This window comes from Cherax quadricarinatus, chromosome 49 (genome assembly GCF_038502225.1).
Source record: "Cherax quadricarinatus isolate ZL_2023a chromosome 49, ASM3850222v1, whole genome shotgun sequence".
NCBI classification, from domain to species: domain Eukaryota; kingdom Metazoa; phylum Arthropoda; class Malacostraca; order Decapoda; family Parastacidae; genus Cherax; species Cherax quadricarinatus.
In genome coordinates this window covers 10,497,258-10,511,366 of record NC_091340.1, presented here as the reverse complement: position 1 = coordinate 10,511,366, position 14,109 = coordinate 10,497,258, and the positions used below count along the sequence as shown (strand labels likewise).

General features: G+C 46.1%; 1 protein-coding gene across 1 annotated transcript; it reads right to left on the bottom strand.

Annotated features, from left to right (window-relative positions):
• Window positions 1-331: 331 nt before the first annotated feature.
• Window positions 332-12,934, bottom strand: LOC128697078 (uncharacterized oxidoreductase dhs-27-like). The gene is made up of 3 exons (XM_070095191.1): window positions 12,575-12,934; window positions 5,868-6,768; window positions 332-5,327 (listed from the first exon to the last, which is right to left on the bottom strand). Coding segments are annotated over exons 1-3 (1,353 nt in total). The 5' UTR covers window positions 12,576-12,934; the 3' UTR covers window positions 332-4,876.
• Between the last annotated feature and the right edge of the window lie 1,175 nt (window positions 12,935-14,109).

The following is a 14,109-nucleotide window of genomic DNA, read 5'->3' as shown; positions in this document are numbered from 1 at the left end:
TTTGGTTGATGTCCTCCTGGAGTCTTGCGGTGTCTTCAGTGGGGAACACTGTCATGCAAATTCGGGTGTCATCTGCAAAGGAAGACACGGTGCTGTGACTTACATCCCTGTCTATATCAAATATGAGGATGAGGAGCAGGATAGGAGCGCGTACTGTGCCTTGTGGAACAGAACTTTTCACCGTAGCCGCCTCAGACTCTGTTGACTACTACTCTCTGTGTTCTGTTTGGTGTACAACACATTTTCCTTAATAGAATATTAATTTCCTCTAAATTACAACAGTTTTTCCTCAATCAACTCTTTACAGTAAATATGGAAATTATAGGCAATCTAGGTTTTCATTTGATTTAATACTTTTCAAAGCTGAAGATACACATTACACAATTTCATATAAACTTTATTATCCCCGTCAATTCTTACACACAAATTACAGAGTCCTTAAGGCTGCGTTTAATCTGTGAACTCAAGAGTGCTTATACACAGGAACACTTATCTGTTAATGTATGCTTACTCAGAGATATATGTCTCTGAGTGTATATAAGCTTGAGAGGAAAGTCATTAACGATGATAAACATAATAAAAGAGATTAAAGTTAGTCTTGGTATATATTCCCTCGTGTACGTATTTGTCAGCGAATATACACTGAAAGAAACATAGTTATCAATGAATGTTCACTGAAAGATATATTTTTCAGAGAATACCCACTGAAGGATACGTATTTATCAGTGTATGTACACTGAGAGATACATCTCGGTTTATATGCAGAGATGGGCCTTGCATGAAGACCCATAACAGAGCTTATGTCTTTATTACATCAACATTTCACTCAGTGGAAGGTAGACCAGTAATATAGAATGTATATAAACTATAGTGTTTGCCCTACCGCTCACAGGTGAGCATGGGGTGCGCTATGTAGAGTGCTTACGTGGTGTAATTCTGATTAATTGATGAATAAGGTGAGGACCTAGGTCATGTGATTTGGGTTGCTGCATAAATATCTTTACTATGCACCCCATACCCATCATGTGAACCACACCATACCCCGGCCGGGATTGAACCCGCGGTCAGAGAGTCTCAAAACTCCAGCCCGTCGCGTTAGCCACTAGACCAGCTAGCCCGGATAAGATTCGTCCAACTAGGTCTAGTGGGTAACGCGACGGGCTGGAGTTTTGAGACTCTCTGACCGCGGGTTCAATCCCGGCCGGGGTATGGTTTGTTTGCAATCGTGTCATTACGATTTCGTGACCCATCATGTGGGCGGTAGTCAAAAAAGATTAGAGGTACATAATGGGTCCAGTGACTTGGCAGCAAAGTTTTGATAGCTAAACAAGTTAGTGGTAATGAACTATTTACATGTTTTTATGTAGTTACAATGGTAATGAGTTATTTATGCAGACATGATTTAGGTCACACACACACACACACACACACACACACACACACACACACACACACACACACACACACACACACACACACACACACACACACACACACACAGCACCAGTATGCAAGGTCATGGAGAAGATTATCAGGAAAAGAGTAGTGGAACACCTAGAAAGGAATAAGCTCATTAACGACAGCCAGCACGGTTTCAGGGACGGGAAATCCTGTGTCACAAACCTACTGGAGTTTTATAACAGGGTGACGGCAGTAAGACAAGAGAGAGGGGGAGGGGTAGATTGCATTTCCTTGGACTGTAAGAAGGCGTTTGACACAGTTCACAGAATAGATTAGTGCAAATGCTGGAGGACCAGACAGGGATAACAGGGAAGGCACTACAATGGCTCAGGGAATACCTGTCATGGTACCTGTCGAGGTGTCAGAGTGGGCGCCTGTAACGAGCGGGGTGCCACAGGGGTCAGTCATAGGACCGGTGCTGTTTCTGGTATTTGTGAACGACATGACGGTAGGAATAGACTCCGAAGTGTCCCTGTTTGCAGATGATGTGAAGTTGATGATAAGAATTCAATCGGACGAGGACGAGGCAGAACTACAAAGGCATCTGGACAGGCTGCAGGCCTGGTCCGGCAAATGGTTCCTGGAGTTCAACCCCACCAAGTGTAAAGTCATGAAGATTGGGGAAGGGTAAAGAAGTCCACAGACGGAGTACAATCTAAGGGGCCAGAGGCTACAAACCTCACTCAAGGAAAAGGATCTTGAGGTGAGTATAACACCGGGCACATTTCTTGAGGCGCACATCAATCAAATAACTGCTGCAGCATACGGGCGCCTGGCATTCCGACATCTTAATAAGGAATCGTTCAGGACCCTGTACACCGTGCACGTTAGGTCCATATTGGAGTATCCAGCACCAGTTTGGAACCGACACCTAGCCGAGCATGTAAGGAAACTAGAGAAAGTGCAAAGGGGTAAGGGGTATGTCCGACGAGGAGAGGTTAAGGGAAATCGACCTAACGACACTGGAGGACAGGAGAGATAGGGGGGACATGATAACGACATATAAAATACTGAGAGGGATCGACAAGGTGGACAGAGACAGGATGTTCCAGAGATGGGACACAGCAACACGGGGACACAGTTGAAAGTTGAAGACTCAGAGGAATCACAGAGATGTTAGGAAGTATTTCTTCAGTCACAGAGTTGCCAGGAAGCGAAATAGTCTGGGAAGTGATGTAGTGGGGGCAGGATCCATACATAGCTTTCAGAAGAGGTATGATAAAGCTCATGGAGCGGGAAGAGTGACCTAGTAGCGGCCAGTGAAGAGGCGAGGCCAGGACCTGTGGCTCGACTCTGCAAGCATAACTAGGTGAGCACACACACACACACACACACACACACACACACACACACACACACACACACACACACACACACACACACACACACACACACACACACACACACACACACACACACACACACACACACACAGGAGCTTGGACTCGACCCCTGCAACCTCAACTAGGTGAGTACACTGATAACCCAGCAGAGGTATGATAAAGCTCACGGTTCAGGGAGTGATCTAGTAGCGACCAGTGAAGAGGCGGGGCCAGGAGCTAGGACTCAACCCCTGCAACCTCAACTAGGTAAGTAGGTGAGTACACATACATACATACATACATACATACATACATACATACATACATACATACATACACAAAGTCTCGACCCCTTCAACCACAATTACGCGAGTACAATTAGGTGAGTACACACGCACGTACGTGTGTGTGTATGATCTAAATCATGTCTGCGTAAATACGCAGTCTTGAATATTACTACTGCCGGGTTCAGTCTGTGTTATCAGTGTCTCTGGCAGGTTAAGTCACCACCAAATGATGTAGACCAAACTAAGTGTAAACTGCCAGATGGACAACTGTCACACTTTGCGTCATTATGTACTGGAATGCCATAAAATGAAAGAAATCAGAGACAACTCACTCAGAAATGTTCAAGAAAAGGCAAAGTATTTTATGTACAGTTTCACATTACCAACCATTTAATATCTTGATCTACTACAAGTACATGTACAATGTATACAATCCTACAAGTACATGTACAATGTATACAATCCTACAAGTACATGTACAATGTATACAATCCTACAAGTACATGTACAATGTATACAATCCTAGCTAACATCAATGACATACTACTATATAGAAAGCCCCTTGTTATGTAGAGCATTTCGGGCAAATTAGGTCAGTTTTGTCCCAGGATGCGACCCACGCCAGTCGACTAACACCCAGGTACCCATTTTACTGATGGGTGAAGATGGACAGCAGTTGTCTTATGAAACACGTCCTAATGTTCAAATAAATAAATAAATAAATGTTTACAGTCGCACAGGGGATCGACCCCCGGACCTCAGTGTGTGAGCTGAGTGCGCTACACTCGGGCTACGGGACACCTAAAGGAAACTTTCTGATCAATTATCACTTGCCACTTATTATTACACCGTATTAAGAATATAAAGATGTAAAGCCATTTCTCGCATGTACATGTATTCATAATTTAGCTTTAAAGAAATAGTGTCAGGGGCCCGAGACTGTTCAACTGCCTCCCAGCACACATAAGGGGGATTACCCCCAGGAGGCCTGGTCACAGACCGGGCCGCGGGGGCGTTGACCCCCGAAACTCTCTCCAGGTAAACTCCAGGACCCCTGGCAGTCTTCAAGCTGGCACTGGACAAGCACCTAAAGTCAGTTCCTGATCAGCCGGGCTGTGGCTCGCACGTTGGTTTGCGTGCAGCCAGCAGCAACAGCCTGGTTGATCAGGCTCTGATCCACCAGGAGGCCTGGTCACAGACCGGGCCGCGGGGGCGTTGACCCCCGGAACTCTCTCTCCAGGTAAACTCCAGGTAATTATTTAAAACCAGTGTGAAAAGACGTTAAATTTATGTGCAATGCCTAAAAAAAAAATTACGTACTTTACATTCTTAAATTCATCAACTCTCATTGCCTCTGAGTTGGTTATATTTTTTTAATTAATTTTATTTTTAGAAATTATAATGAGACTGTTACTTGAAATCGTCGCTCCGTCAAGAATTCCGGTTCTTGAATGTCGTCTAAAGTAAAAAATTATACCAATAACCTTACTGGAATATAACCGAAATATTTTTTTTTTCTCATTTAATCATGTACAATGATATATTTTATCTACTTACATATACATTAGTTAGTTACCCATTGAATAAGTCTTATCTGTATGCATTTCATGTTCTTATATACATATCAAGTGTTATTCATTTTTGCACATACAGTGTATCATGTGGGAATAAATTTTGAATCTGAAATTCTAAAATATCAAATATATAAACATTTCTTCCCTTATAGACATTCATTCTATTATCTTAAACTATTGCTTAAACTATATGTTCCTTCATTCCTTAACAAGATCTATTTAAGATTACCACCTAAGATATTATTCCATATTCTAACATGTCATCAAATACAGAGAGAAATCGAGGTCGAAGAAGTGGATTACTATCCAGCTGTTTCAACATTCTCTCCCTGTGATTCTCTACAAAGTCTCCATCGGTGATGTTATCTAGATCCATTATCTCCGCTGCTTGACTCACCACAATAGGCACAACCATCATTGCCATTATCAAACCAAACAAGTTCTTCTTGTGATATTCCTCTTGTAGTTCCTGAGATGTAAACTCAGCTTTGGTTCCTCCTGCCTCCAGCACCTCTCTTAAGGACTCATAGTAAACATTCAAGAAAGTTTCCAAATTGTCCTTCCTTTCAGGACCATTGAAACTGGTGTACATGAAGTAGTTGAGGTCTGTGGCCAGCGAGGCTTTGCGATTGATCTGAAAGTCCAGCAGTCTTACATCGACCGGAACACCTGTCTCATCGTACCTGTTGAATAAATATTTGTATAGAATTTGACTACCGTGAGAATGGTAGTTGAATTCCAAGAGTTTTATTAAGGTCTCAATCACATTTTCAAGAAAAATTCTTTCAGAATGTAAAGAGAAGTGACGAAAACGCTTGAAATTTAACATTCCCTATAATTAAACTGTTTATTAAAACATCACTTGTTTATCTTAAAGTTATTGCACATATTAAAACAATACTGAAAGTGTAATGAACAGTAGTCATTGGAAACAAAGAAACTGGCTTAGAGACCTAAATATATCTAGAAATCAATAATGAGCCGAAGAGGGCCTAAGAGACTGAAATATTGAATCCCCTCTTGATCCAAGAAATATGAGACTACCATTCCCTGTGTATGTGTGTAAACACGGAAATTCGATCCTCCGTAAGGAACCTAACTCTCTGACCCCTCACAGAGTATAGCAATCTGGCTCTGGATCATCTTGAATACATCCCATTTCCCTTAGGCGCTTCATGACCGCTACGAGTTTGAGTGCTTTCCCATGAATATAATATGCCTACCTGAACAAGATGTTGTTGTTCCAGCAGTCACCATGACAAAGCACATCAAAAGGAGGACTCTTCTTTAGTTGCTCCAGCAAGACATCCATGCTACTTGGTGCAAAATCTTTCAGCCAATCAGCGACTTTTTCGTATCCACTGATTCTCTCTGCCATCTCTGCTGCATTCTCAGTTTGTGAAGTAAGGATTTTCTTAAATTCATCGCCTCCAGACACAGACTGAAAGTCTTTCTGAATATGTGTGTACTTGTCTTCCAATACTACTGATGTTTCTTTTTGATATAAGATAGAGGCAGCGTGAAGTTTGCCTAGTTCCTTGAGGACAAGGACAGCGTGGGCCTTGTCCATTCCTTTCATGCGATCAAACATTTTGAAACCTTCCGGGCGCAAATCTCCAAGGAATATAACTTCCTCTTGTTCAGTCAAGTGAGCAAAGAAGCAGTGAGGAGCCCGTATTGGTTCACGCCCTACGCGACTCAGCTGAGCGTTGAATAAGGGCATAAGTTCCAGGTAATATCCCGCCTCCTTCTGAAAAGCCATAGTCGTAAATTCATTGAATATTGAGAGGGCCCGACATGGATTACATTTCACTACAAACGAGGTTTTCCTGTCTTTTCCTTCTTTATGATAACGAACATCTACACTTGTCACGACGCATGCGTAGTTGTCGCCCTTGTTAGTGAAGTCTGTAACAGTCCATGAGAGCAACTGTGCACTGCTGCCTTGTTGTGCCTTCAGAGCTTGTTTGACGTGCGACTCTGTGATGAGACTTCGATATGTTTTTTGTGGAGCCTCATTCACCTCTTCTAACTGCTTCACATCTACTGTCTCTTCTTGCCTGCCATTCACTGCCTCTTGTGTTTTCCTGCCATTCACTGCCTCTTCTGCTTGCTTGTCACACACTGCAAAACACGAATGTCAGTATGAGTTTTTTTTTAAGCTTATATTGGAAGTAGTGCGGGGGGGGGGGATGTGGTGTTATTGACTTATAGATAACCCGTGTGGGTCATTCAGTGTAATGAGTATTGGAGGCTTGGTCATCCTTCCCTGATGTGTGGAGACAACCAGCTACATAGACCCTTACGGGTTTAGCGTTTAAGTTGATTATAACAACAATATCAATAATAATAAATCACGGAATTGGTAGGGTTAGAACCCATGGCGAGAGAGTCGTTAAACTCAAGGCCAGTGCTCAAGCCAATGGGCCAGCTGGCTACAATAAAATTAATCCATCTAGGTATATTGCAATCGTGTTATTACGATTTCGTGAGTAATAATAATAATAATAATAACAATAATACATCATCAAGACACCCAGTGAGGCCTTGACTGCCTAGTTTGTCCAACAATAGTGACTGGTCACATTTCTGATAACAATTGTTAATTAATAAGTATTTTCAATTTCATTTGCCTGTCTTTATATATTTTGAATCAAAGCTGTATGACTCTTTTTGGTTTAACGTTTAGTTTTGATTATAGTAATAATAATATACATTTGAATTGATTACTGATTACAATGGTTTGAAGATAAGCATATAAGAATTGACGATGAAGCCTGACTTTGCTAAAATGTAAATTAATACTTCAGAAATATTTTTGTGAATTCATGTCTGCATAAATAACTACACCACCCACAGGCTGGGTATGGGGTGACTACCACCCACAGGCTGGGTATGGGGTGACTACCACCCACAGGCTGGGTATGGGGTGACTACCACCCACAGGCTGGGTATGGGGTGACTACCACCCACAGGCTGGGTATGGGGTGACTACCACCCACAGGCTGGGTATGGGGTGACTACCACCCACAGGCTGGGTATGGGGTGACTACCACCCACAGGCTGGGTATGGGGTGACTACCACCCACAGGCTGGGTATGGGGTGACTACCACCCACAGGCTGGGTATGGGGTGACTACCACCCACAGGCTGGGTATGGAGTGACTACCACCCACAGGCTGGGTATGGGGTGACTACCACCCACAGGCTGGGTATGGGGTGACTACCACCCACAGGCTGGGTATGGGGTGACTACCACCCACAGGCTGGGTATGGAGTGACTACCACCCACAGGCTGGGTATGGGGTGACTACCACCCACAGGCTGGGTATGGAGTGACTACCACCCACAGGCTGGGTATGGAGTGACTACCACCCACAGGCTGGGTATGGAGTGACTACCACCCACAGGCTGGGTATGGGGTGACTACCACCCACAGGATGGGTATGGGGTGACTACCACCCACAGGCTGGGTATGGGGTGACTACCACCCACAGGCTGGGTATGGGGTGACTACCACCCACAGGCTGGGTATGGGGTGACTACCACCCACAGGCTGGGTATGGGGTGACTACCACCCACAGGCTGGGTATGGGGTGACTACCACCCACAGGATGGGTATGGAGTGACTACCACCCACAGGCTGGGTATGGGGTGACTACCACCCACAGGCTGGGTATGGGGTGACTACCACCCACAGGCTGGGTATGGGGTGACTACCACCCACAGGATGGGTATGGGGTGACTACCACCCACAGGCTGGGTATGGGGTGACTACCACCCACAGGCTGGGTATGGAGTGACTACCACCCACAGGATGGGTATGGGGTGACTACCACCCACAGGCTGGGTATGGGGTGACTACCACCCACAGGCTGGGTATGGAGTGACTACCACCCACAGGATGGGTATGGGGTGACTACCACCCACAGGCTGGGTATGGGGTGACTACCACCCACAGGCTGGGTATGGAGTGACTACCACCCACAGGATGGGTATGGTGTGACTACCACCCACAGGCTGGGTATGGGGTGACTACCACCCACAGGCTGGGTATGGAGTGACTACCACCCACAGGATGGGTATGGGGTGACTACCACCCACAGGCTGGGTATGGGGTGACTACCACCCACAGGCTGGGTATGGGGTGACTACCACCCACAGGCTGGGTATGGGGTGACTACCACCCACAGGCTGGGTATGGAGTGACTACCACCCACAGGCTGGGTATGGAGTGACTACCACTCACAGGCTGGGTATGGAGTGACTACCACCCACAGGCTGGGTATGGGGTGACTACCACCCACAGGCTGGGTATGGAGTGACTACCACCCACAGGATGGGTATGGAGTGACTACCACCCACAGGATGGGTATGGAGTGACTACCACCCACAGGATGGGTATGGGGTGACTACCACCCACAGGCTGGGTATGGGGTGACTACCACCCACAGGCTGGGTATGGAGTGACTACCACCCACAGGCTGGGTATGGGGTGACTACCACCCACAGGCTGGGTATGGGGTGACTACCACCCACAGGCTGGGTATGGAGTGACTACCACCCACAGGATGGGTATGGGGTGACTACCACCCACAGGCTGGGTATGGAGTGACTACCACCCACAGGCTGGGTATGGAGTGACTACCACTCACAGGATGGGTATGGAGTGACTACCACCCACGGGATGGGTTTGGAGTGACTACCACCCACAGGATGGGTATGGAGTGACTACCACCCACGGGATGGGTTTGGAGTGACTACCACCCACGGGATGGGTATGGAGTGACTACCACCCACAGGATGGGTATGGGGTGACTACCACCCACAGGATGGGTATGGAGTGACTACCACCCACAGGCTGGGTATGGAGTGACTACCACCCACAGGATGGGTATGGAGTGACTACCACCCACAGGCTGGGTATGGAGTGACTACCACCCACAGGCTGGGTATGGAGTGACTACCACCCACAGGATGGGTATGGAGTGACTACCACCCACAGGATGGGTATGGGGTGACTACCACCCACAGGCTGGGTATGGAGTGACTACCACCCACAGGATGGGTATGGAGTGACTACCACCCACAGGATGGGTATGGAGTGACTACCACCCACAGGCTGGGTATGGAGTGACTACCACCCACAGGATGGGTATGGAGTGACTACCACCCACAGGATGGGTATGGAGTGACTACCACCCACAGGATGGGTATGGGGTGACTACCACCCACAGGCTGGGTATGGAGTGACTACCACCCACAGGATGGGTATGGAGTGACTACCACCCACAGGATGGGTATGGAGTGACTACCACCCACAGGATGGGTATGGAGTGACTACCACCCACAGGCTGGGTATGGAGTGACTACCACCCACAGGCTGGGTATGGTGTGACTACCACCCACAGGATGGGTATGGGGTGACTACCACCCACAGGCTGGGTATGGAGTGACTACCACCCACAGGATGGGTATGGAGTGACTACCACCCACAGGATGGGTATGGAGTGACTACCACCCACAGGCTGGGTATGGAGACTACCACCCATAGGCTGGGTATGGAGTGACTACCACCCACAGGATGGGTATGGGGTGACTACCACCCACAGGCTGGGTATGGAGTGACTACCACTCACAGGATGGGTATGGGGTGACTACCACCCACAGGCTGGGTATGGAGTGACTACCACCCACAGGATGGGTATGGAGTGACTACCACCCACAGGCTGGGTATGGGGTGACTACCACCCACAGGCTGGGTATGGAGTGACTACCACCCACAGGCTGGGTATGGAGTGACTACCACCCACAGGATGGGTATGGAGTGACTACCACCCACAGGCTGGGTATGGGGTGACTACCACCCACAGGCTGGGTATGGAGTGACTACCACCCACAGGATGGGTATGGAGTGACTACCACCCACAGGATGGGTATGGAGTGACTACAACCCACAGGCTGGGTATGGAGTGACTACCACCCACAGGCTGGGTATGGAGTGACTACCACCCACAGGATGGGTATGGAGTGACTACCACCCACAGGATGGGTATGGAGTGACTACCACCCACAGGCTGGGTATGGAGTGACTACCACCCACAGGCTGGGTATGGAGTGACTACCACCCACAGGCTGGGTATGGAGTGACTACCACCCACAGGCTGGGTATGGAGTGACTACCACCCACAGGATGGGTATGGAGTGACTACCACCCACAGGATATGTATGGAGTGACTACCACCCACAGGCTGGGTATGGAGTGACTACCACCCACAGGCTGGGTATGGAGTGACTACCACCCACAGGCTGGGTATGGAGTGACTACCACCCACAGGCTGGGTATGGAGTGACTACCACCCACAGGATGGGTATGGAGTGACTACCACCCACAGGATGGGTATGGAGTGACTACCACCCACAGGCTGGGTATGGAGTGACTACCACCCACAGGCTGGGTATGGAGTGACTACCACCCACAGGCTGGGTATGGAGTGACTACCACCCACAGGCTGGGTATGGAGTGACTACCACCCACAGGCTGGGTATGGAGTGACTACCACCCACAGGCTGGGTATGGAGTGACTACCACCCACAGGCTGGGTATGGAGTGACTACCACCCACAGGCTGGGTATGGAGTGACTACCACCCACAGGCTGGGTATGGAGTGACTACCACCCACAGGCTGGGTATGGAGTGACTACCACCCACAGGATGGGTATGAGGTGCATAATAAAAATATTAAGTGAAGTATGAAATGAACGGCTGAAAGTTATTTATCAATTAAACTATTTTTTTTTATATTGTCAAGAAAAAACTAGGTCTACCTAACAGCCGTCATGAAGGATGGTTTTCCTGTCATTCCATTGTATAGATTTTTTATGTTAAACTCCATCCTTTTATGTAATCATCACACAGGATAAGTTTACTGTCATTCTCCATCACATATGATGAATTTCCACTCATACTCCACTCACACAACATTATTTCCACTCATACTCCACTCACACAACATTATTTCCACTCATACTCCACTCACACAACATTATTTCCACTCATACTCCACTCACACAACATTATTTCCACTCATACTCCACTCACACAACATTATTTCCACTCATACTCCACTCACACAACATTATTTCCACTCATACTCCACTCACACAAGATTATTTCCACTCATACTCCACTCACACAACATTATTTCCACTCATACTCCACTCACACAACATTTCCACTCACACTCCACTCACACAACATTATTTCCACTCATACTCCACTCACACAACATTTCCACTCACACTCCACTCACACAACATTATTTCCACTCATACTCCACTCACACAACATTTCCACTCATACTCCACTCACACAACATTATTTCCACTCACACTCCACTCACACAACATTATTTCCACTCATACTCCACTCACACAACATTATTTCCACTCACACTCCACTCACACAACATTATTTCCCTGTTATATGTATGTTGCCTTAACCATGATAATCTCTATTTCCACAAATACATGATACAGCTTATACACGACTTTCGGTGATAAGGTAACCAGCAAATATCTGTAAGGGGACTTGATTTTAAGTCCCGAATCACCCAGTATCGAACCTGGATCCTTCCGCTTGTAAGCCAAACGCTATGCAAGGTGCAAACTCACTTCTAAGCTTATGTAAAATGTTTTATAAGTCAGTAGCAAGATATAACCAATATGGATATATTAAAGAAATAAATTTTGCTTGAATAGTTCAATAAAGAACTGGGATCGTCTTCGCAGTGTGCGATCCTCAGTTTCATTTCGAAATTAACAAGTTTTCTCTCTATTTGTCTCCAAGTGGTTATGGCTTCCCGTTGAGAAATAGTCATTACACATTGATAAAGCAACATTCATGAGTATATATAAATAATATACTTACTTTTTTAGGAGAGACGTTGTTTATCAGAGATGTTTAACTGGAGGGCTTTCCCGTGACAATGTGGAGTAAGGGTACTTCTTAGAATAATATTGACAGTGGGTAGTTTACGGTACTATTTAAAGTACAGGGTGATGGCACCAGCCTTTGAAGAACAAATTGATCACAGGACTCTTTGAAGAATAAATTGATCTTCAAAGGATTCTTTGAAGAACAAGTTGATCACACAAGGCACTCTGACGTCGAGGATGATCACAGGACTAACTATCGTACCAGATTTTTACTGGATTCCTTGGAGGAGAGAGTGGGAGCGGGTCACCAAGCTGATCTGTGGTTATCACATTAGTGTGCGTGTGTGTGTTCAAGGTACCACGAGAAAGATTCTCTTGGTTATCATGCATAAATTTTACAGAGGTCGTGAACACTCGTCATTTTTGTGAAAATTGGTGTCACTCCCCTTGTGCACATATCCAAGAACTATCTACAAGCAGTATTAAATCAGGGAAGTGTTTTTGGGTATGCCCAAATGAGATAAATATGTGGACTAAAATCACATTGGTATTAAAAGAGGATAACATCAAAGCAGCCTTCATAGAAAACCTGGAAGCCTTCTATAACAGATGGGAAAATAAAAAGTTTGGGCTTGATGGTATCACCCTTGGTGCTGGCCATGTAGTTAGAAACTGTAAGGCTGGAGGTGCTGCCCTGGTAGTCAGTAAATGTGGGGCTGATAGTGCTGTCCTTATAGACAGTAATGGTGAAGCTGGAGGTGCTGTCCTGGGAGACTAATGGTGAATCTGGAGATTTTGTCCAGGTAGTCAGGAAATATACGCAGGAGGGAATGCATATAAATGACCTCATGGGAGACAGGAGCTGTAGTGGGGAAACAAGTGTAGTCAAGGACAAGATAAAACCAATATTACAAACTAGTAATACCACAGGAAATAGCAAACAAACAAGAGGACTCCACTAGCAATAGTGAGGATTTATTACCAAAAACAACTGGTGAGAGCTCCATTGTTGGTGCTAGTGAGGATAGGAATAAGACAGGGAAACATGCACCAACAGGGAATACAGTCACAGAAACCCAAGGCAAACGGAAACCAAGCCTGTGCACATTCCATGCACTTGGAATCTGCAGGCATGGGAAATCTGGAAAAACAGATGGGACGTGCAACTATGACCACCCTAGAAAATGCCGTGCCCATATGACAACAGGAAAATGCAAACTCCCTTCCTGTAAGCTTTTTTCACCCTGAAATGTGTCCCTCTTCAGTACAGGAAAGACTGTGCTATAACTTAAATTGCCAGGCACACCATCTAAAGGGGACAAAAAGATACAAAACATCCAGGCCATGGGAAAACCTGGGTTGCCACAGCCACTCAAGAGGTAGAGGTTTTTTAGTGCTAGGAAGGAAAAGAAACTGGCAGGAAATGGCGGAAATCGTACACCAAATCCACTCATTCCTGGAGTGGAACCACAGTCGATGGCCTCCACTCCAAACCAACAGATACAGATACTAATGCCGGAAAAAGAA

Excerpts from the sequence above, each read along its gene's own strand:
- LOC128697078 (XM_070095191.1), bottom strand. Across the intron at positions 5,328-5,867 it reads AACAACAACATCTTGTTCAG|GTACGATGAGACAGGTGTTC; the intron begins GTAGGCATATTA and ends TTTATTCAACAG.